General features: G+C 42.0%; 1 protein-coding gene across 5 annotated transcripts in view; it reads right to left on the reverse strand.

Moving 5' to 3' along the window:
* Positions 1 to 21160, reverse strand: part of VPS13B (vacuolar protein sorting 13 homolog B) — a 988099-nt gene that overhangs the window by 211731 nt on the left and 755208 nt on the right. For all 5 annotated transcript variants that reach the window (XM_044295329.1, XM_044295331.1, XM_044295327.1 and 2 more), the window contains one exon: positions 7488 to 7889. In XM_044295329.1, the coding sequence (XP_044151264.1) occupies positions 7488 to 7889 (402 nt within the window). The remainder of the gene's footprint in view (positions 1 to 7487; positions 7890 to 21160) is intronic.

Genomic DNA, 21160 nt, shown 5'->3' on the forward strand with positions numbered 1-21160 from the left:
AAAGGGTCTTGGAACGCACCTCTTGGACCTGCACTTAGAACGGAGCCTGTAAAGTCCTGGAGGGTCCCATTGAAATGAATGGGAAGCTCACTCCACAAGTGCGGCCACCGCTCCATTCAATTGGCTATTTTTGACGTTTCCATAGGAATGAATATGCCCCCAATGTCCAACATGGGAATACTCCTTAAGCTGAGGTATAAAGATGGTGTCACACACAACTTTTTAGCTGGTGTAGATTTGATTTTCTGGCGTACTGAGGGCTGCCTAACTTTTTGGGAGGCATGTGCCTCTTGGCGAGTTGGGCTCATCTCACTACGGCACACAGGGGATCAAAAAAGGCATATGGGAATGCCAGCTTTGATAAATCTCCCCCTATGTTCCGAGTATTTTATTTTAAAAAATGTATTTCTCTTTTTCTGTAATTATAATAACTCGTACAATTTAATGCCTATATGGAGCCCTGAAATTCCTGATGGCAGCCCTGGATCCAAGCATCCTTGACGCCTTGCTGGAAAAATCCCACCCTAAGACACAGCATCATTGCTGACATCACGTCTACAAGGCCAGGTCTGGGAGAATGAGCAGAACACCGCCTTGAAAGGCAAAGTCATTGATGATGTTGTGTCTATGGGGCACAGCCATACAAGCTTTACCACGCCTCAGAGGTAGAAGTGATGTCATCGGGATACAGAACCAACACAATGGAAAATGTCACGTGACCGCAATAGAGTGCAGGAAAAACGGGGCCTTACAGATAAACAATCACTATTAGTGAAGGCACCTTTACAACAATGTTCAGTAGATTATCCCTAATGAGTGTTCAGTGATAATCTGAAGATGTAAAGGTGCTGATGAGCGAAAAATTTATTCAACGGGTAATAGGATTGTTGGTGTGGACACCTAAGTCACTGTTTGCCAGCAGCAGATTGTGCTCTTTAAACAGCCTTTCCTGCCAGCAATCAATGATTCCGTATGGGGATAAGTGATGACATTAGCGATCATTCCTCCTTATACTGTGAATGAGATCAGTGCATATAAATGCAGAGGTCTCCTCCACTGACGAGCAGGCGATGGTCAGGAAGGAATGCTTCCTTTCCGACAAGCGTCTACTACATTGAGCAGTGTAAAGGGGCCTTAAGTGATAGCGTGTATTGTTTCCTGTCAATTGATGCTGAAAATTGCAAAATCAGAACACACTTTTAAACCTTACTGTGATATGTTTGGGCACTCTTTTTATACCAAGCCTTGTTCGGACTTTTACAAAGTATCTGAAACTTAGCTTTGTTCAGTATTTGATCTCCTCCAAGCCTCAGTTTTATATACTTGGTGCCTGTATGTTTTAAGGGGTTGGCCACCTTTCTTCAGACCCTCCAGCATGGTCGGCCCTGTGGAGGTGAGCATACTTACCCGATCCCTGCTGCCAGGTTCTGGCTCCATCGTTTCCCCCGATGTGCTGTTGGTCTCCGGTGTACCCGCGCCTGACAAATGAGTGACACGTCGCAGTGGCTGCCAAGCAACCTATGTTAAACAGGATGTTGATTTGAGTATTCCTGGGACTAGCATCACATGAGAGGGAGTGATGGAACCAGAACCCAGTGGCGGGGATCAGGTAAGTATGCTCACTAACGAAGACCCGCAGTTTTGAGCCAAAGCAAGAAGTGAGTTGGAAGGGAATGAAAAATGTAAAGGACTTCTTCTTCTCTCTGTTGGATCTACTTATGGTTTTGGCTGCAATTTATTTGCATGTAGCTTTACAGTGGGCCTCCAGAATAAATTTTACTGGTGGGCCCTAGATACCCCAGTCTGACACTATACCTCATCAATTCCTGTTTGTACACTTATTGGGTCCCCACCGGTCTCTGCTTCCTAGGTCCTCTCACCATGCAGGAAATGCACACTCAGCATATGACTGGCTCATGTAGGTCACTTCCATTAGCAAACTTTTTAATGTCCACCTTTACTATACCCCAGGAAACAGCTATCATTACTCTTTAAGATCTGTTCAGCCGCTAGAAGGGAAATGTAGCATTAAATGGCACCATATGAAATTAACTGCTGCCTCTATAATACATGCTTGTGTTGAGTACGCCAGATCAGGAGCTGTCCTTTGCTGTAGAAGTTTACTTTGGTTCATAGAGCTGTGCCTGAACTGGTCCTTCCTCCTCTATATGGTCTACATGCTCTCAGCATCGGATTGAAGTTCTTTGGGCCCACCAGAGAAAATTATTCTGAGGGCCCACCCTCTGCATATACAGGTCCTTAAGAGCCTGTTTTATTAGGGGTCCAGTATTGTCAGAGCTTGGGCCCACAGGAGGATCCTCTGGCACTCTGGTGAGCCAGTCTGATCCTGCATGCTCTAATATATGAAAAGGGATAGTCCATTAGGGACAACACTTTTAGCGTGGTAGGTCAGCATGTATCTGGATGGCTCATCAAGTTGCATGATGATGTTCAGCACAATGGATCAAAATCATCCATGAAAATGTATACAAGGCAAAAATAAAATGATTAAAACCAACCAACCTGACCTCAGAAACTCCCATTACACCACAGCTATCCTGGATTTCAAATTTGTTACAGGAACAAAAAAAGAAGAAAAACTGTGAACAACACGGAATGATTCTCAGATTACATATTAACTATCTTCTGTATCCAAATTAAAATTTCTGAGAAAGAACAGCCCAGCATAGTTTACAAGACAATGTCATATAAAACGTGTCAGAAAGAAGAGAACTTTCTTTTCCTAAATATAGCCTGCGCTATAGAGGAATTTTCCCTTTACTACTTTTGCTGGTTAACTTGTCTTTTTCTTCATGCTGGTCATAAATGTGTTTATAAGACTCGGCACAAGAAGGACGGATCAAAAGGAGAAGCCGGTGAGACCGTTCAAAAACCCCAAGTGGATGGAGTCGTCTCCTAAGGGAATTATGCAGATTGAAGTAAACAAGTGTGAATTGTTGAGGTTTTCGTAAAAAAAAAAAAAAAAAAACTAAAATGCTACTATCATTTCATCTTAAGTAATTCTATATAACATCTGTAGAGCAGATGGCTGAAAGGCGGAAGAACAATGCTCCGTTTTCTTTCTCCTGTTCTAAAGTAGATCTGAGATGACAACTTTTGTCGCTGAACTCAGTTTAGGTCAGCAAATAATTTGTGAAAAAAAAAAAAATGCAGCAGCTGCAGATGTCCGCTGGGCTGTGCCACTATAAAATCAAAGACAGAGTGAATTATTTCATGTATTAGTTTCATGCTATAAAACAGGGACATTAATCTGGTCGCAACAAATAGATAGCACGGTTTGCAAAACATGGATTTCATTTCATTGAGTTTCATACCAAAGGTACATTAGACAATGCTGGGGGGTTCGCTGTTAGTTTCTGTTGTTGATTGGGCCACAAAATGCAAAAAATGTGAAGTTGCGTGGCCTCCACAAAAAAAGGACGTCAGTTCTTATTGGCTTTCTTGCACAATAAGAGGATACAATTCTAGAAATAATCCGTGATAGTTGGAGGGGGCTGTTAATAATTTTGCATCCGAACAAAACTACAGGCAAAATGCAGGTTTTTATTTCAGTTTTTTTCAACTGTTATCTGAAAAGATGATTAAAACACATTTTAATAAATATTACTTAAAGGGGTTATCCAAACCCTATAATGCCCCCCACCCAATGCCTGGGCCTCTCACACACAAATTGTACTTACCTTACCTTCTGATGCCCGCACGGCTGCCTCCCGTTGCGCAGATCAAAAGATCCGGTGACGGGGGGGGGGGGGGGGGGGGGACGGGACAGCCAATAGCAGGTCGGGACGGGAACGAGCCTCCCTAGCATCACCCATCTGTTGCCAAATGGAAGACCTGTTTTCTTCTATAACCCGCTCCTATCACTCTCATATTCCAATCAATTTTTTCTGCCTATGCAATAAAACAGCACAATTCCATGCATTTCAAGACTAGTAATTAATCTTGTGTGTCCTCAGGAGCATATAAGGCGGCATAGGGACTGCTTACAACACATCAAACTGCATATATCTACATGAGGACCATGTTAAAGGGGTTGCGCATGATTATTCTACTCACTTATATAGTGTTGACTCACTATAGAGATGTTATTACCACTGTCCCCAATGGGGCTCACAATCTAAGTTTCCTATCAGTATGTCTTTGGGGTGTGGGAAGAAACTTGAGTACCCAGGGGAAACTGACGCAAACATGGTAGGGCACACAAACTCCAGGCAGATGTGATCTTTGGTCGGATTTGAACCTAGAACCCCAGTACTGCCAGTGCTAATCACTGAGCCACCGCACTGATAAGAAAAACAAGCTTCTGCCAAAAACATTGCCACACATGCCCATGGGTTGTGTGGTGTTAGAGATTAGCTCTGTTGATGTGAACAAGCTACAATACAACAGATAACCTGCGTACAGGATTGGTGGTATTTTTTGGAAAAAAGCAGCCATGTTTTTCTAATCCTGGACAACCCCTTTAATGGCTGCAGGGAAATCGTGGCAAACCGTGACAAAATTGTGCAGCCAATTTATAAGCTAGTTTAAAAACCCTCCCACTGTATGTGGGTATTGTTTTCAGGGTTGATTTGGCCCACCAACGGATCCTCCAGTGGGCCCAGGCTCTAATAATTATAATTTTACTCCCTTCTATAGCGTTGCCATATTCCACAGCGCTTTGAAGAAATTAGCATCACGCTGTCCACAATAGGGCTCACAATCTAAGTTCCCTTATCAGTATGCCTTAGAAACACTGGAAGACCCCGGAGGAAACTCGGCCTCCATGCAGATGTTGTCCTTAGACAGATTTGAACCTAGGACCTGAGCTCGGCAAGCTACTAGTGCTAATCACTGAGCGGTCAGGCATTAATCACTTGACACTACAGTCTATTTCTTTGTCAAAACCTATTGAGGATTTGGGGGGGCATAAGGAAAGCCAGTCCGACACTGGTAGTTTCGTCCCCAGGGGTACATCACTATAACATGTCCACCATAACATGGTAACAAACCCAAATATATAGCAAAAATAATTCTACTGTTAGATTAGCAGGATTTTTTTCCTTTAAATTTGCCATGTTTAATGTCCTAGCTTACGAGTAATACAATTTACAGGAACAATTCAAAGGGGTGCAGACAATCTGTGACAACTAGGCTAAGATTCTTTCCTAATGCGGAAAAGGGGCTTAGAGGAGCAGGTGTGGATGTTCATTAAGCCTCCCCCTCACGTGTGTGCTGCACAGACGACAGTAATGTCTGGTAGCCTCCTACACTTGGAAGCAGACAGGTCAACCTTTCCAGCCATCAGCTCCATGTCTGTCGAAGATGGGAGCATACACTTTGTAGTCTGCCTCGTGGATTACTATCAGACACACAATTCAGTTTGGTGCGGCAGCATGTGTGATGCAGACTCCTCCATACTGGATATTAATATGATGTATAATGAGAATGTAATCCTTACAGTGACCATGAACTTGTTTCCAGCCTCCCAGCCCTGGCTAAGGTAAGCGTGGGAATGAAAACAATGTTCTGAACTGGTCTGAAAAAAGTCTTTATGGCTAAATCAAGAATGCCGGCCCAGAGCACTCACAAAGCCTTTCATGTTGCATTTTAGCTTAGAAAGCATTTGCAAAATGCAATGAAATGCGGCGAGGCCTGCCAGATTTTTTGGAAGTAAAGAGGGAAATAAATCACCTACGTTTGGCCCGCTATGAGTACTTCTCAGTTACAAAACATTTCCTGTATCTGTTCTGTTGCTATGTCGAGTTTCGGCTGGTATTCTTCTTTATAAGGTTGTCTTAGTACTGAATCGTTTAGGCACTGTTGGCACTGCCAAATTGGTTCAAGAAAAATGTCTTTAAGACTCTTTTTTGTTCCTCTTCAGGTCCTTACAGAGGCTGCTCTGTGTAGAGATCTTAGCACCGTCAGCAAGCCTGGCTCTTGTAAAAGGGCCCATGGCGCCAAAAGAGTGCCCCTCTGCAGCCTGCTGGAAGAAGCCAACATCCTAAATATCATACAACCTTACGGCACGGAGCATAAAAACAATGACCCATATACAGTTTCACTGAGCACAGTACTGTCTATTCATATGGTCGGTTACATTTTCTTGGCTTGGGCAATAAAACGAATGCACTAAGCTAAGCATCACTTCTTTTACAGCACAGAGAACGTTCCAGATTTTCCTTTTTAAGATACATAAGATAAAAAGCTTCTTAGAGAGTGCTTCTTGAAATCAGTACTTTAACATTACACTGAAAGAACACAGAATAGGTTTGCTAGAGGCGAACTTGTACGAAACAGTCATTCCAGGATTGTAAACCGGAGCCTTAAACTAATAAATATTGGTTTACAAATGGCAGACATTTTTAAGAGACATTGAAAATAAATGAAGAGAATGTTTTATGATGAGATACGTGATTGTATAGAGCTAGAGCAATTAGAACGATTTTGCAAGTATTTCAGATTGGAACAGAGTCATTAGATCCTTTAAAAACACTGCTTGCCAATCGGCATTCAACGTAATCTCGGTAACTGAGAGCAAGGCAGAATGCTTATTAGATGCTTGGACCAGATACTCAAGTTTCTGCTTATGTACTGAGGAATAATTGTTATATTAAATAACAGCAAGAAAATAAAAATAAAAAAATCCAAAGTAAATCAATGAACCAACACTTCGAGCATGTCCAATCCCTCATGGCCAAGTGGAAGTGACTGGTAAGGCAAAACATGTCCATGTCCTTTACACTTTTAAGGTTGGATGTCGTGTTTGTCAGGCTTTGGAACCGCCACATTTTCTCCATTTTTTACTTTTGGGTTAGATCTTAAACTCTGTCAACAAGCTTTATACTCACCTCATTGCTCCACTGCCTCTCCCGTTCCAATGCTTCCTTGGTCCCCCACTGGACTTCCTGCTACCTCTTGACATGAACATGTGTCTACTGCAGCCGAACACTAGTTATAGAAGGCCACTGCTACATCCAGAGATTGGGAACTGTGTCACATATCTCCGTTGAGAGGGACCAGAAAGAAGACAGCGGCAGAGGACCTGAGAAGTTTTGGAACGGAAGCAGTGAAGGATTGGTATCACTTTTTTTTTTTGCGCATTCCCAGTGGTTTTTAACAACATTAAATGGCTGGACTATACCTTTATGCATAATAATTAACTGTATGAACAACATATTACATTTAGAGAAAAGTTACTAATAGCCACACTGAAAGTTCAGACTATACACTATATACATAGTACATACAATATGTAGCACGTCAAGACAAGGCCTTCTTAAAACAGAATGTATCTACATGCTTACTTCCACTAGCCATTATAAGTGTTTAATGATTGTAGGGCTTGGAGGTCTAACTCCTCGCGATGCAACAGGGACTTTTATAGGCACAAGACAAATTTGTTGGATAGTGGCTAAAAAGCTTTGTTGGATGCATGTGGTCAATGTTAAACTTTATCAGGCATGTGTGAACATTAAATGACTTACCTAATGCTTTGTTTCCTGCTTGAATACTAAGATATCCCTGAATGTCAGAAAAGTTTGTCAAAACGCAGGGAATTTTTGGATGTGGCACAGTCTCTAATGATAGAAACACTTGAGTAGTCCGGAATGTGATCCTGTTCAAAAAGGACATTGACCTCCACGTTCCTTCTTGGGGTAAATGGGATTTTGAAGAATCATGCGCCATTGTACTGGGATCCTTCCGATCACTAAATGCAGATTTCACAGTTTCATCTATTTGTGGCATTTCTTCTGTTGTGGCTGCTCTCTCTAGTAAATGCCCAGGTCCGGTTTTCATGATTTTTTCTAAGAAAACATTTAGCTGATCTAATTTGACAAAGCTGAAGTTGACTTTCAGTGACCTTGATATATCGATGTTGATGTCAACTGTTAAGAAAAGATAAATACAAGAAAAATTAAAAACTTGATTTTGGATAAGTAGATTTCCACTATAGAAATATACACAATATGCCACACCGAACCTTTACATGTCTGTCACTCAGGAAGTATACCATTATATTCAGGGGCAGAGTGTTATAACACCATTATATCCAAGGCTCGCAATGTGTGCAGAAGTATTATTTTCAGAGGGTAGGGTGCATGTAGCACTATTATATATAGGAGTCTTGGTGCGAATAGCAGTATTATATTCAGGGACACAGCGTGTGTAGCACTAACTCCAGCAAACTGCAGAAACACATTGCAGCTTGGAGAAGTGATGTAGCAATGATATCTGGTGCTAATCTAGGCTATGAAACAACTCCCATCATACCTAACTTTTTTTCACTTGGCTAAAATTTATGTAAAAGGGTTAACCTGAATCTCCAATTTATCATTGTACTGTGCATGGATCAGATATGCATTCCAGTGATGAATATATATTATGAGCGTGGTTCTGGTGCTGAATTTATGTTATAAGCTTATTTCTGGTGCTGTATTTATGTAATGAGCTTACCGTAGTTCTGGTGCTCTATTTATGTGATGAGCTTGGTTCTAGTGCTCTATTTATGCAATGAGTTTGGTCCTAGTGCTCTAAATATGTAATTGCAGGGGCGTTTCTAGGGTCTGAAAACATCCAGGGCACAAGCCCACTGTACCACACCCCCGTCAAGCCATGCCCCTACCCTCTGAAGCCACGCCCCCATCGCCACCTTTTTTGGGGGGGGTGAGGCCCTTCACAGTAGTTATTATCACCTTTCAGCAGTCCCCCCTTCACAGTAGTTATTAATCCCTTTCAGCAGTCCCCCCTTCAGGTAATAGGGGACTGCTGAAAGGGGTTAATAACTACTGTGAAGGGCCTAACCATCTGGGCAACCCCACAGATCATCCCCCCCACCCCCTTGTACTTGTTCCACTGATCCGCTACTTGCGTGCTGCATAGGCATGAGTTCAGTCACTTCGGTGAGCAATCCTGTCCTGCGGAGCGTGATCCCGCGAGACCTGTGACCTAGAGCGGTGGGTCTCGTGGGATCATGCGCCGCAGGACGGGATTGCACACCGAAGTGACTTAACTCATGCCCGCGCAGCCCGCAAGTAGCGGAACAAGTACAAGGGGGGTGGGGAATAGCCAAATAAATAAATAAAAATGCTACCAGGCCAGCATAACATTCGGGGCACTGGAAAAAACATCTGGGGCTCAAGCTCTGAATGTTTTGACCTGACGACGCCAGTGGTAATGTGCTTGGTTCTGCTGTAGTATTTATGTTATAGGCTTGGTTCTGGTACTGTATTTATGTTATGGGCTTGGTTGTGGGTCTGTATATATGCACTACAAATCATTCTGAATTTATGTTTTAAACTTGGGTTTGTACTGTATTTATGGTATAGGATTTGTTAAGTTCTAGATTTATGTTATGAACCTGGGTTTGGTACTGTATTTGTGGTATGAGATTTGTTCTGGTTCTGGATTTATGTTATGAGCCTCATTCTAGTGGCATACTTATGTACTGAGCTTAGCTCTGGTTATGTGCTTATCCTATAAGTATGGCCCTGTGTCTTTATTTCTTGGATCTGGAACTATTCCTGCACACTTAGGGGGTGAAGCCTTGCTGTGCAGAGGATAGGTGATCAGTAGAGAAGTCTCTGTTTACTTCCACATAACTACATTCAAATTCCTCCATTTGACCACACACCACCCATTGTAAGGATTTTGTAGTAGGCTAATCATTCAAAAGAAAAGTTTCACAGAAACTGAACCACTTTTGTTTTCAAAATGGCCTAACACTATGTCTAGGTCGAGGCCAGCACCATGTAAAATCTTAAGGACTAAGAGAAGTAAAGCAGATGGATTTAGAGAAACACATAGTAGTCACTTACAGTTGGAAAACTAACTTTTCCAGACTTCGTGATTACTGAAAAATTACAGACCCATCAATTAGAACATGGTCTATATATCTACCAGATGGGGTAATGAAATATATAGGACATGCTGGAGAGGAGATAAAAGTACTAAGAAAACACATCAAAACTAATGAAGAAGCAATCAGAACAGATTTTTCATTGGCTACAGCAAGTGTGTATAGGAAGTGAGGGAGGGCAGTTTTGGCCTCAGAGAACTGGCAGAGGAGCCATCTTGAGAAGATCCTCATATTGCAGATGTTAGAACAGGATAACTAAGGGAAAAGCTCAAGGAAAACAGTGCTATGTGAAGAAACTAAAGATTGCTTTATGCATAATTCTGCTGCAGCAGTGACATATGCTAAAATAGATTTTGTTTAATGAAAACATGACCGTTACCCTTTACGGATATAATTTGAATGATGTATTATACAGTGTGTGCATGGAGTACACCATATCACACAATGGTCTGTGGCCTACAGGAGCGTTACTCCATATGAGGCAAAAATAACAACTAAAAATAAAACAAAACAAAAACGCTAACACAGAGGTCTATCAAAGCACAGGAGGTGAGAGGAGCCAAAGTCCAGATAGAATTAAAAGTTTTAGTTTTGCCTTTGGAAATCTACAAATTTTGATCTGTACGATTTGGCCAATCATCTGCCACTTTCTGTAAGTACATTGAGGTGTGTTTTATTTTTGTATTCATTTAAACTGTCTCTGTGATTGGCCAGTTTAGTCTCACAAGTTGCTTAAAGGATCGATCGTATAACTGATTGGCTGCATGATAGCCAATCCAAATCTTAGGGAAATGGTTAGCTTTGGAACTGCCCTTATCAACAGGGTGTGTAGATTCTCCTACCTGGATATTGTAGATAAGCCTTAGGCCTCATGCACACAACCGTATGTATTTTGCGGTCCACAAAAAACTGATCCGCAAAAAATACGGATGACATCTGTGTGCATTCCATATTTTGCAGAATGGAACAGCTGGCCCCTAATAGAACAGTCCTATCCTTGTCTGTAATGCGGACAATAATAGGACATGTTCTATTTTTTTGCGGAACGGAAATACGGACATAAGGAAACAGAATGCACACGGAAGTATCTTCCGTTTTTTGGGGAGGACTCATTGAAATGGATGGTTCCGTCTGTGGAACAGACACAGAATGAAAATACGTTTGTGTGCATGAGGTCCACAACACAGTTTAGCTTTCAGTTTGTCTGATCAGTTAGAAGAACAGCTATGGCTGCATGCAGCACTTTTGCTCCCATCAAAAAATACCTGATTTCTGACAGATATGATACAAACTGACGCAAAGTGATCATAACCGAGATCCATAAAAAAATAAATTTCTGTTCTTCTGATGGAACAGAAGAACGGAAAGCTAAACAGTGAAGTGAACTCAGCCTAACGCTCTTAGATTTCTCAGAATTGCATGAAGCAATTGCATGGGGCTTTCCAGGAACGGCAAATGTCCAAAGTCTGGTCTTTGTGCCTACCTCTGATCCCAAGAATACCACCACTAAACAACATGTTGATACGGTCCAGGAGATTTTCGATGGACATGTCATAATAATCCTCCTAGTTAGATGCTAGAACCACGTCCATCATAACTCTCAGCTCTGGCACAATACAGATGTTCTTTAAAAAAAGAAAATTTCCAACGTTTTTAGCAATAGGAGCCGTAGCAAAGAGCCTCCATTATTATGCTGTCTTCAATACTTCATGAGCCAAGATAGTTAACTGTGGTCAAATACTTTACGCAATAGGACAACTCAAAGACTTATATTTCAAGATAAAAAAATTATTTTAGGGAAAATGATGTTCTCTAGAAGTTCACTCAGATGATCATGTGTCGTCATAGGGGTAGACTGGTGTCCAGAGGAGTAACAGATGAGTTGCAGAGCACAGTGTCATGAGAAGGGCTTACACCCAAACACTGGACAGTTATTTGGACAGAGCATGTCACAGTAAGGTCCAGTTGTCAATTTTGTCTTCTTTCCAAAGTTTTTTTGGAAATTGCAGCACATTTTAAGTAAATTGTGTTATAGAACCCGCTGACCTGATTCTGTATGAGTAAGAACAAGAAGAATGCAAAAAAATAAAAATAAATTAAAAGATGCTTATTTTTGTTTTTGAATCCCTAAGCCAATTTCAAAGGTTAGAGGATTCACTAATTCCACATTACTGTGCAGACACTGGACACTGAGCTTAATAAGTTGTTGTATTTAATGTTTACAGTTGTTCATTCCAGGTTATGTTTTATCTCTTCAGGAGTCCTTCATGCTGGTCATAGGCATAGCAAGGACAGCTGGCATGGCATCCTGGGGTGGGGGCACCACCAAGCCAATCTGCCTTGGACAAGGTATTTATATTCAGGCCTAGGGCAGAAAACTGAATTTTCTCCCCTCGTGTGAAAGAAATCCTAGATCTGATGCTTTGTATCAGCCTGGTAATGCATCTTACCTTTTTATAAATTAAAGTTTATGTAATTCTTTCTGATTTGTACAATTAAAATGTACATTACACTCAATATATTAGTTGGTACACGAAACATTGAAATGTAACTGTCAATTACAAATCATTTGTTAAAAGTTAATGTAGTACAGAACTTGAAACATGTTATACCTCAGTTTAAAAAACATAGGTCTGCATATTGGCTGTGCTTCTTTGTACAGTCATAACTGTGAAAGAATGTGTCTTTTTGATCTTCCCTAATAACTTTTTAAGCCTAATTATTTCCTGTTTCAGCTGCACGGCTAGATGCATTTCACTCACAAGCATGGGGCCAGCACTGTACTGCTTTCCCCTACTTTCCACTATTTTTTCAGCCCCAGAGCTCACAGAACAGAGCGCACTTACAGAAAGGCAGGAGGCTCCTCTGAATTCAGAACCAGTGTACAAGCAGTTCTTTATCAGGCTCAGACTATCAGCTAGCTCTGACATGCCCCAACTTCCTCTCTGAAGTCTCTTTACTAAGGATGGATCATGCCTTAAAACAGGCAGTGGACTGCAAATTAGGTGAAAGTGAGAATGCAGCCTTTTTTTTTTGTGAATTAGAAATTTGCTATTTACACCATTCTCTATTCAATGAAATTGTTGGAAAGTACAGAGACTCTTTTTAAGCTTTCGAAACCTAAGTCATAAGTCGCTTTCATAGTATTTTTTTAGGGCATTTGTCCTTAGAACTATGTATTGTGTTGGTCCTTTATTATTCCTACTTTAAATGTAGGTATAAATAATTTTGTGTTGGAGTTAATTTATCCACTTGTCAGAAGGTGGTGTCCCAACACAGTCTGGTGCTGTCAACAATGACTTGAAAGATTCATCCTATACCCTACTGACAAAGAATAGGAACACCATTTAGTCACACATTTCCAGGGGGAATAACAGAGCAATGGCACAACACCAAGTTCTAAGAAAATGCTCCAGAATTATTTGGATATGCAGGTATTTACAAAAAAAAATATAAAAAATACATGGTAGGAAACTACCAGGTCTGAGTAGGTTAAATTCCCATCAGTGAGTAGAAATACGGCAGGCTGCTCTGGCAGAGGAACAGCCTCCAGGAATCACCGTATAAATTACAAAGGGATCGGACGAGGATCCATCCGCTTTCCGGCATAAATGCCAGATTTAAGCCAGACGAAAAGTAATGCATGGAGGCCAAAAGCCGGTGTTTCTGACAAAAAGAGGCCCGATCCCATTGTAGTGTACGGGGATCAGGAAGTTCACGGCAATATCTGGTAATCATGGATACGGTGTAGCAGGCTGTTCTTCTGAAGGATTACTAAAAGCTGATGTCAACGTAGCCTTACGGTGCATCAAGGGCCTTGTCTGCTGTGGACTCTGCTGGTTTTCCGCAGCAGCAAGATTCACATCAAATGGAACAAATTTTGTTGCAAAATTCTTAGCGTAAATGCTGCCGGCTTGCTGCAGGTTTCACCGCCTGCGCTGCATATCCTCCGCACCACAGGTCAAGTACTGCATATTTTTTGTATGTAATTCCGGTACGGAAAATCTTAGCATCCATCGCATGTTGCTGAACCCTAATGGTCGATAGGTACATCAGTATTTTTACGTGAAATTTTGAAATTTCAAAGCAATTTGTGACATTGCAGCTGCTACAGGACTACAGGCCCTGGTGTATCCAGCCTGTTGTTCTCCTGGTGTGTAATGCTACCGTATTTCTGCAGTATTTCCACGCTGCTCACTCCTCAGAATACGCCTCTTAAGGATGTCGTGTTAGGCACAAAAACATGTTTGCAATGCACTAATGAAAAACTATCAAGACACTGAAATGTTTTTTAGCAAATGACCCTCCGTTAATTAGAAAAGTCTGCACTCCAGCCAGCTCCACTTCTCACGTGTCAAGACTCATTAAATCATAGGGGGAAAAAATTCTTATTTCAAAGTTAACAAATGCCATGCTTAACATAACAGCTAAACTGGAATGAAGTGGGCACATTCTTGGGTTTCCACATGAAGTCATGTTAAGCAGCCTACAGCTTAACTTGTAAGGACGATTAATTACTTTTCATGGAGTGAACCTGATCTAACATCTGTGTGCTGGGTAGGGAATAAAAAGTATAAAAGCACAGCAAACACCTACCTCACTTACTGCAGTTACTAAACAATTTTATGTATATATGTATACAGGTGAAACTCCAAAAACTAGAATTTGGTGCAAAGTTTATTTATTTCCGTAATGCAACTTAAAAAGTGAAACTAACATGTTAGAGAGACTCATTACATGCAAAGCGAGATATTTCAAGCCTTTATTTGTTATAATTTGGATGATTATGGCTTACAGCTTATGAAACGCCAAAGTCACAATCTCAGGTCCCCTTTGCTCAGGGGGTATGGACTAATTAGCTGACTAGAGTGTGACACTTTGAGCCTAGAATATTGAACCTTTTCACAAAATTCTAATTTTAAGCTGCATTAATGCAATTCCTTTTAATTTGCATTACTGAAAAAATAGACTTTTGCCCAATATTCCAATACTATATATATATATATATATATACACACACACATATCAAGGTGAAGCAAAATTCTTTTAACTGGTGTAGTTTGTAGAAAATTGACTTATTATGATTATTATTATTATTTTTTGCACTTACATAGCACTACTATATTCCGCAGCGCTTTACAGACATTATCATCCAGCTGTCCCCAATGGGGCTCACAATCTAAGCTTCCTATCAGTATGTCTTTGTAGTGTGGGAGGAAACCGGAGAATCCGGAGGAAACCCACACAAACACAGGGAGGACCCACAAACTCCATGCAGATGTGGTCCCTGATCGGATTCGCACCCAAGACTCCACTGAGCCAAGATGCTTCCAATGTGTGAAAGTATTAATTGGGAGGGAGACTGCATTATTTGGTGGAGGAAACTTTTTTAGCTGCCATTTTGAAATCTGCCATATTGAATTCATGGGAAGGGGGTCATGAGTTATATCTTGGCCATAATTTACTCAGAAACACATTGGAAGTGTCAGTTTTAACCCCTTAGGGACGCATAACATACCGGTACTGGCATGTTTTCCGAGTCCTTAAGGACCCATGACGTACCTGTACGTCATGGGTTTAAGCCACGATTGCGGCGCGGCGGGGGTTAATCGGAACAGGATGCCCGCTGAAATCATTCAGCGGGCATCCTGTCACAACGCCGGGGGGGGGTCATGTGACCCCTCCGTTTCGGCGATCGCCGCAAACCGCAGGTCAATTCAGACCTGCGATTTGCGGCTTTACCTGCGGTTGCGGCGGCTGTGCCATCGGGTCCTCATGCGGCTGTGGGGGGGGACCCGATGGCATGGAAGGCAGTGCGATGTCTAAGGCAGGCATCGCGCTGCCTTCCGGTGAAGAGCCTCAGATCCAGCCCCCTGGATCTCACAGGCCCCGGAAGCTGTATGAGTAATACACACAGTATTATGTAAGCCTCGCAAAGTGACTTCAGACCTGAACTGGTCCCTAAAAATTGGGTTTTTGGAAATTTCTGAAATATTTCAAGATTTGCTTCTAAACTTCTAAGCCTTGTAACATCCCCAAAAAATTAAATATCATTCCCAAAATGATCCAAACATGAAGTAGACATATGGGGAATGTAAAGTAATAACTATTTTTGGAGATATTACTATGTATTATAGAAGTAGAGAAATTGAAACTTGGAAATTTGCAATTTTAAAAAAAATTTTGGGTAAATTTGGTATTTTTTTTAATAAATAAAAATGATTTTTTTTAACTTAATTTTACCAGTGTCATGAAGTACAATATGTGACGAAAAAACAATCTCAGAATGGCCTGGATAAGTCAAAGCGTTTTAAAGTTATCAGCACTTAAAGTGACACTGGTCAGATTTGCTAAAAATTGCCAAGTCCTTAAAGGGATTCTGTCATGAGAAATTGGTCCTATAAGCTAAACATATGGCGATGTCCATTGTAAAACACTTAATCCTAAAGTGAGTTTATCTAATGCCCCTGTGGCTCTATATTCATAAAAAAGACGTTTATATCACCTGCCAATCACTTCGAAATGTGTCCAAGGGGACGTCTCATAGTGAAAGGTGCCCGGCTGCATCCATCTCGTTTAGGTGCCCAGCGCCGCCTTCAATGCTGAAATCAGCCGTCCTCCCTTTCTTTCGATCCGCCTACCTCAGTTCAAAGCCGCCTCTCGTACGTCCGCTCGATTCAGCCAGATCCCGCGCGTGCGCACTAGGTATATGCGCCCGTGGGGACTACTGGCAGCGGCCTCGTTTAGCGAAGTGCGCATGCGCCGGCCGGTGCACTTCGCTCGAACCTCCACTGACTGCCCTATTACAGCACCTGGACCTGAAATAGTGAGTCCTACAGTGCTGTGAAGAAGTATTCCCTGCAGGTCTTAGCTATGAAGATAGGGCTACACACATATAGACAGCAATACCTGCTTACAACTCATTAGTAGGAGTAGGAAATGTAGGTAAAAAGCACAACATCAGCATTTTAGGGCTCATGCAACCAACTCAATTTTGCATCCACGACCGATTGCAAACGGACCCATTAATTTCTATGGCCCACAAAAAATGCTGTCCGCATTCATATGTCTGTTCCACAAATTATAGACTATGTCCTATTCTTGGCCGTATTGTGGATGCGAATAGTCATTTCTAGTGATGTGATCGAGAAAAATCTGTATTGCACACAGGATATGGTTGTGAGCATGATGTCTTTAGGGTACTTTCACACTAGCATTCTTCTTTTCCGGCACTAGAGTTCCGTCCTAGGGGCTCTATACTAGAAAAGAACTGATCAGTTTTATCCTAATGCATTCTGAATGGAGAGCAATCCGTTCAGGATGCATCAGGATGCCTTTAGTTCAGTATTTTTGACTTTTCAGGACAGAGATAATACCGCAGCATGCTACGGTTTTATCTCCGGCCAAAAAAACTGAACACTTGCCTGAATACCGGATCCGCCATTTTTTTCCATAGGAATGTATTAGTGCCGGCATTCAAATTGCCACATTGACGGATCCGGTATTTCGCTCTGCGCATGCGCAGACCTTTAAAAATGTAAAAAAAAACAACAACTATGACACCAGAAAAACGGATCCGGAATTGCAATGCATTTTTCTGACTGATCAGGAATTTTTCAGACAGATCAGGATCCTGATCAGTTTGAAAAATGCCTGATAAGTCAGAAAAAATGACGTTTCTATATAGTTTGCCTGATCAGGCGGGGCAGTTCAGGCAACGGAACTGCCTGCTGGAATCAAACAACGCAAGTGTGAAAGTACCCTAACAGAGGATTTTTGTACTTGGGTATCTCATTCTCAGCATCCAGTATTCACATCGTAACGTCATTTTGTGCTGCAAACAACTGCCGTTCTGGTATTCATGTTCATTCTGGACTATCAGTCTGGCTCTGATATTCCGGGGCGCGCTGAGATAATATTTTTATATGTCACTGCCCTTTGCTTGATATTCATTGCAATTTAAATCTTTAAATAAATGCCTTAAATAATAAACAAATGTATTAATTTAATCTTTGATAAATGTATCTGCCAAATCCAAAAACTTTCTGCATGTCTACGTGTGCCGGCCAAGCCCATGCTGCACACCGCAATTTGCGGTGTGCAATACACGGGCACTGTACGTAGGGCCGCCGTATGTGGACATAGGACGCATTCACTTGAATGGGGTCTGCGATCCGCATCCGATGGTGCGCACTGCAAAAAAGTAGGGCATGCTCCGTAGTGCTTCTGTGCCGTCGATCCGCACCAGACCTTCTGGATTCTGGATCCGTGACATGGTGCACAAACAGCCGTTGCCCGGATATTGCAGATCTACTGTTTGCGGGCCACAATATGGGAACAAGTCGAATGAGCCCTTAAAGGAATTTCACTCACTCTTTTTTATTTCACAAAGATGTAAAGTTGCGATTTCTTTCTGAATGAAGACATTTTACGTACTAATGAAATTTAACGTTCTTCAAACTTCTGATGAAAGTACAGAGAATCTGACCGTGCCTGGTGCACAGGAGCTGACAATTCAGGTGGCACATGTGGAGGTCTGCACTGGATGACCTGCTGGCCCGGCCTGCCCCTTCTGCCCTCCAGTTCAGCTCTACCCTAGTGTAGCTAAGTTGAGGAACAGGTGGCCCTGCTTTCAATTACGGAGGGCTAGCATGCCAGTGTGAGGCCTGGATTAGTTCACCTTCTCACAGGGAATTTGCCTCGGTTGGGATTGGATTTATTATGGCTTCACACATGGAACGCAGCTCATGTCAGCTGAGGGCAGTGACACATCATATGATTCAAATTAACCTGCTGTGGACTGTTCTGCGGGGCTCGAGATTGTGTATTAAATGACGACATTTTTAAAACAGTTTGATGGAAACCAGGAACCCTTAAGTGCAATGGTTCCAATTTGTTCCAACTAATCTATCACCTGCTGGATATATTATTCTAAAGGGTTTCTGGTAGCCAAGTGCTTTCCAGCCTTTCATATAATGTTCAGCTAGCTAATGGGTGTAATTGTGCCTTTTATAAAGGAAAGCAAAATATTTTTGTGGCAGCCGAAAATGTAATGTGGTATATATAGCCTCTGAGAAAAACCACGATGAGGTAACTAACGAAGGAGATGATGGCCGGGGGGGCAGCGGGTTTATAGTCATGTGATCTGCGCCGGGGTGAGCGGCATCAATGGAGCCATTCTTGTGCAAATGCTGGACTAAACCTAGAGCAGAAAAGGTGGCATAAGTCTGGGCTGCACCTTCTCGTATGTAAGCTCAATCTATGTATGAGGCGTGACGGAAAATCAACAAAATAACGGCAATAAAATGTGAAAATAGAAGCCGCTTGTTAACACAATTTTGTACTGAGAAAGCTGAGATATTAGGTAACAAATAAAATAAAAATTAAGGAATTTTTTCTTTTTTTTACCACATGCAATATTTTTTAAGCCTATTACTTCAAGAAATATTAGTCAACAATATAATACTTAGACTTGTTGTTTAACCCCTTAAGTACTGGGCCCATTTTCGTCTTTTTGTTTTTTCCTCCCCATGTTCCAACAGCCATAACTTTTTTGATTTTCCGTTTATATAGCCATATGAGGGCTTATTTTTGGCGAGATATTTTTTTTATGGCATTATTTAACATGTCTTGTGATGGAAAATGTGAAAAAAAAAATCTTTGTGGGCTTGAATTGAAAATAAAAACCCATAATTCCGCCAAGGTTATTTGGGGTTTTGACATTACGGCATTCACTGTGCCCTAAAAATGACACGACGTCCTGATTCCGTGGGTCAATGCGATTACAACAATAACGAATCTGTATCTTTATGTTTTACTACTTAAAAAAAACCTAAACTTTGCTTTGCATCGTCATTTTCTGACAGCCTATAGCTTTTTTTATATTTCTGTCTACAGACAAGGGCTTGTTTTTTTGCAGGACAAACTGTAGATTTTATTGGTACTATTGTCGGGGTGCATACAACTTTTGTGGGGGATAAGGTGACCAAAAATGGTGAATAGCGTGTTTTTCAGACATTTTCAGATGCGGCAATACCGGTTATGTTTATTTTTTTATTGTTTATATATTTTTAGATGTTAAATTGGGAAAGTGGGGTGATTTAAACATTTCACTATTTTTATGGTTGGTTGTTTTTTAGAAACTTTTTTAACAATAAATTTTACCCCCCTTAGACTACTTTCACACTAGCGGCAGGACGGATCCGACCTGCTGTTCACCCTGTTGGATCCGTCCTGCCGTTATTTCGCCATGCCGCCGGACTGCCGCTCCGTCCCCATTGACTATAAGGGGGACGGGGGCGGAGCTCCGGCGCAGCACGGCAGTGTACGGCGAGAGGCCACCGGACTAAAAGTACTGTATGTCCGACTTTTTAGTTTCGGCGACCTCTCTCCGCCCCCCGTCCCCATTATAGTCAATGGGGATGGAGCGGCAGTTTGGCGGCTGAAGCTCTGCCCCCCGTCCCCATTATAGTCAATTGGGATGGAGCAGGCAGTCCGGCGGCACGGCGAAATAGCGGCAGGACGGATCCAACAGGGTGAACAGCCTGTCGGATCCGTCCTGCCGCTAGTGTGCAAAGTACCCTTAGGGTACTTTCACACTTGCATTTTTCTTTTCCGGCACTAGAGTTCCGTCCTAGGGGCAAAATACTGGAAAAGAACTGATCAGGCATATCCCCATGCATTCTGAATGGAGAGCAATCCGTTCATGATGCATCAGGATGTCTTCAGTTCAGTCTTTTTGACTGATCAGGCAAAAGATAAAACCGCAGCATGCTACGGTTTTATCTCCGGGCCCCAAAAAATGAAGACTTGCCTGAATGCATTTTTTTCCATAGGAATGTATTAGTGCCGGATCCGGCATTCAAAATACCAGAATGCCGGATCCGTCCTTTCGGATGCATGCGCAGACCGAAAAAAAGGTGAAAAAAATAAATGCCGGATCCGTTTTGGCGGATGACACCGGAAAGATGGATCCGGCATTTCAATGCATTTTTCTGACTGATCAGGCATTTTTCAGACTGATCAGGATCCTGATCAGTCTTACAAATGCCATCAGTTGCGATCAGTCTTACAAATGCCATCAGTTGGCATACGTTTTGCCAAACAGAACTGCTTGCCGGATCACTCTGCCGCAAGTGTGAAAGTAGCCTTAGGGGGCTAGAACCTGTGATCTTTTGATCCCTTGTCCCATTCACTACAATAGAAATCTATTATGATTGTTTGGATTTCTGCCGCTCTACCTGCTGAACTGTGCCTCATGCATAGCTCAGCAGGCGGATTACCATGGCATGCCTGGTAAGC

Source organism: Bufo gargarizans, chromosome 5 (genome assembly GCF_014858855.1).
Source record: "Bufo gargarizans isolate SCDJY-AF-19 chromosome 5, ASM1485885v1, whole genome shotgun sequence".
Classification (NCBI taxonomy): domain Eukaryota; kingdom Metazoa; phylum Chordata; class Amphibia; order Anura; family Bufonidae; genus Bufo; species Bufo gargarizans.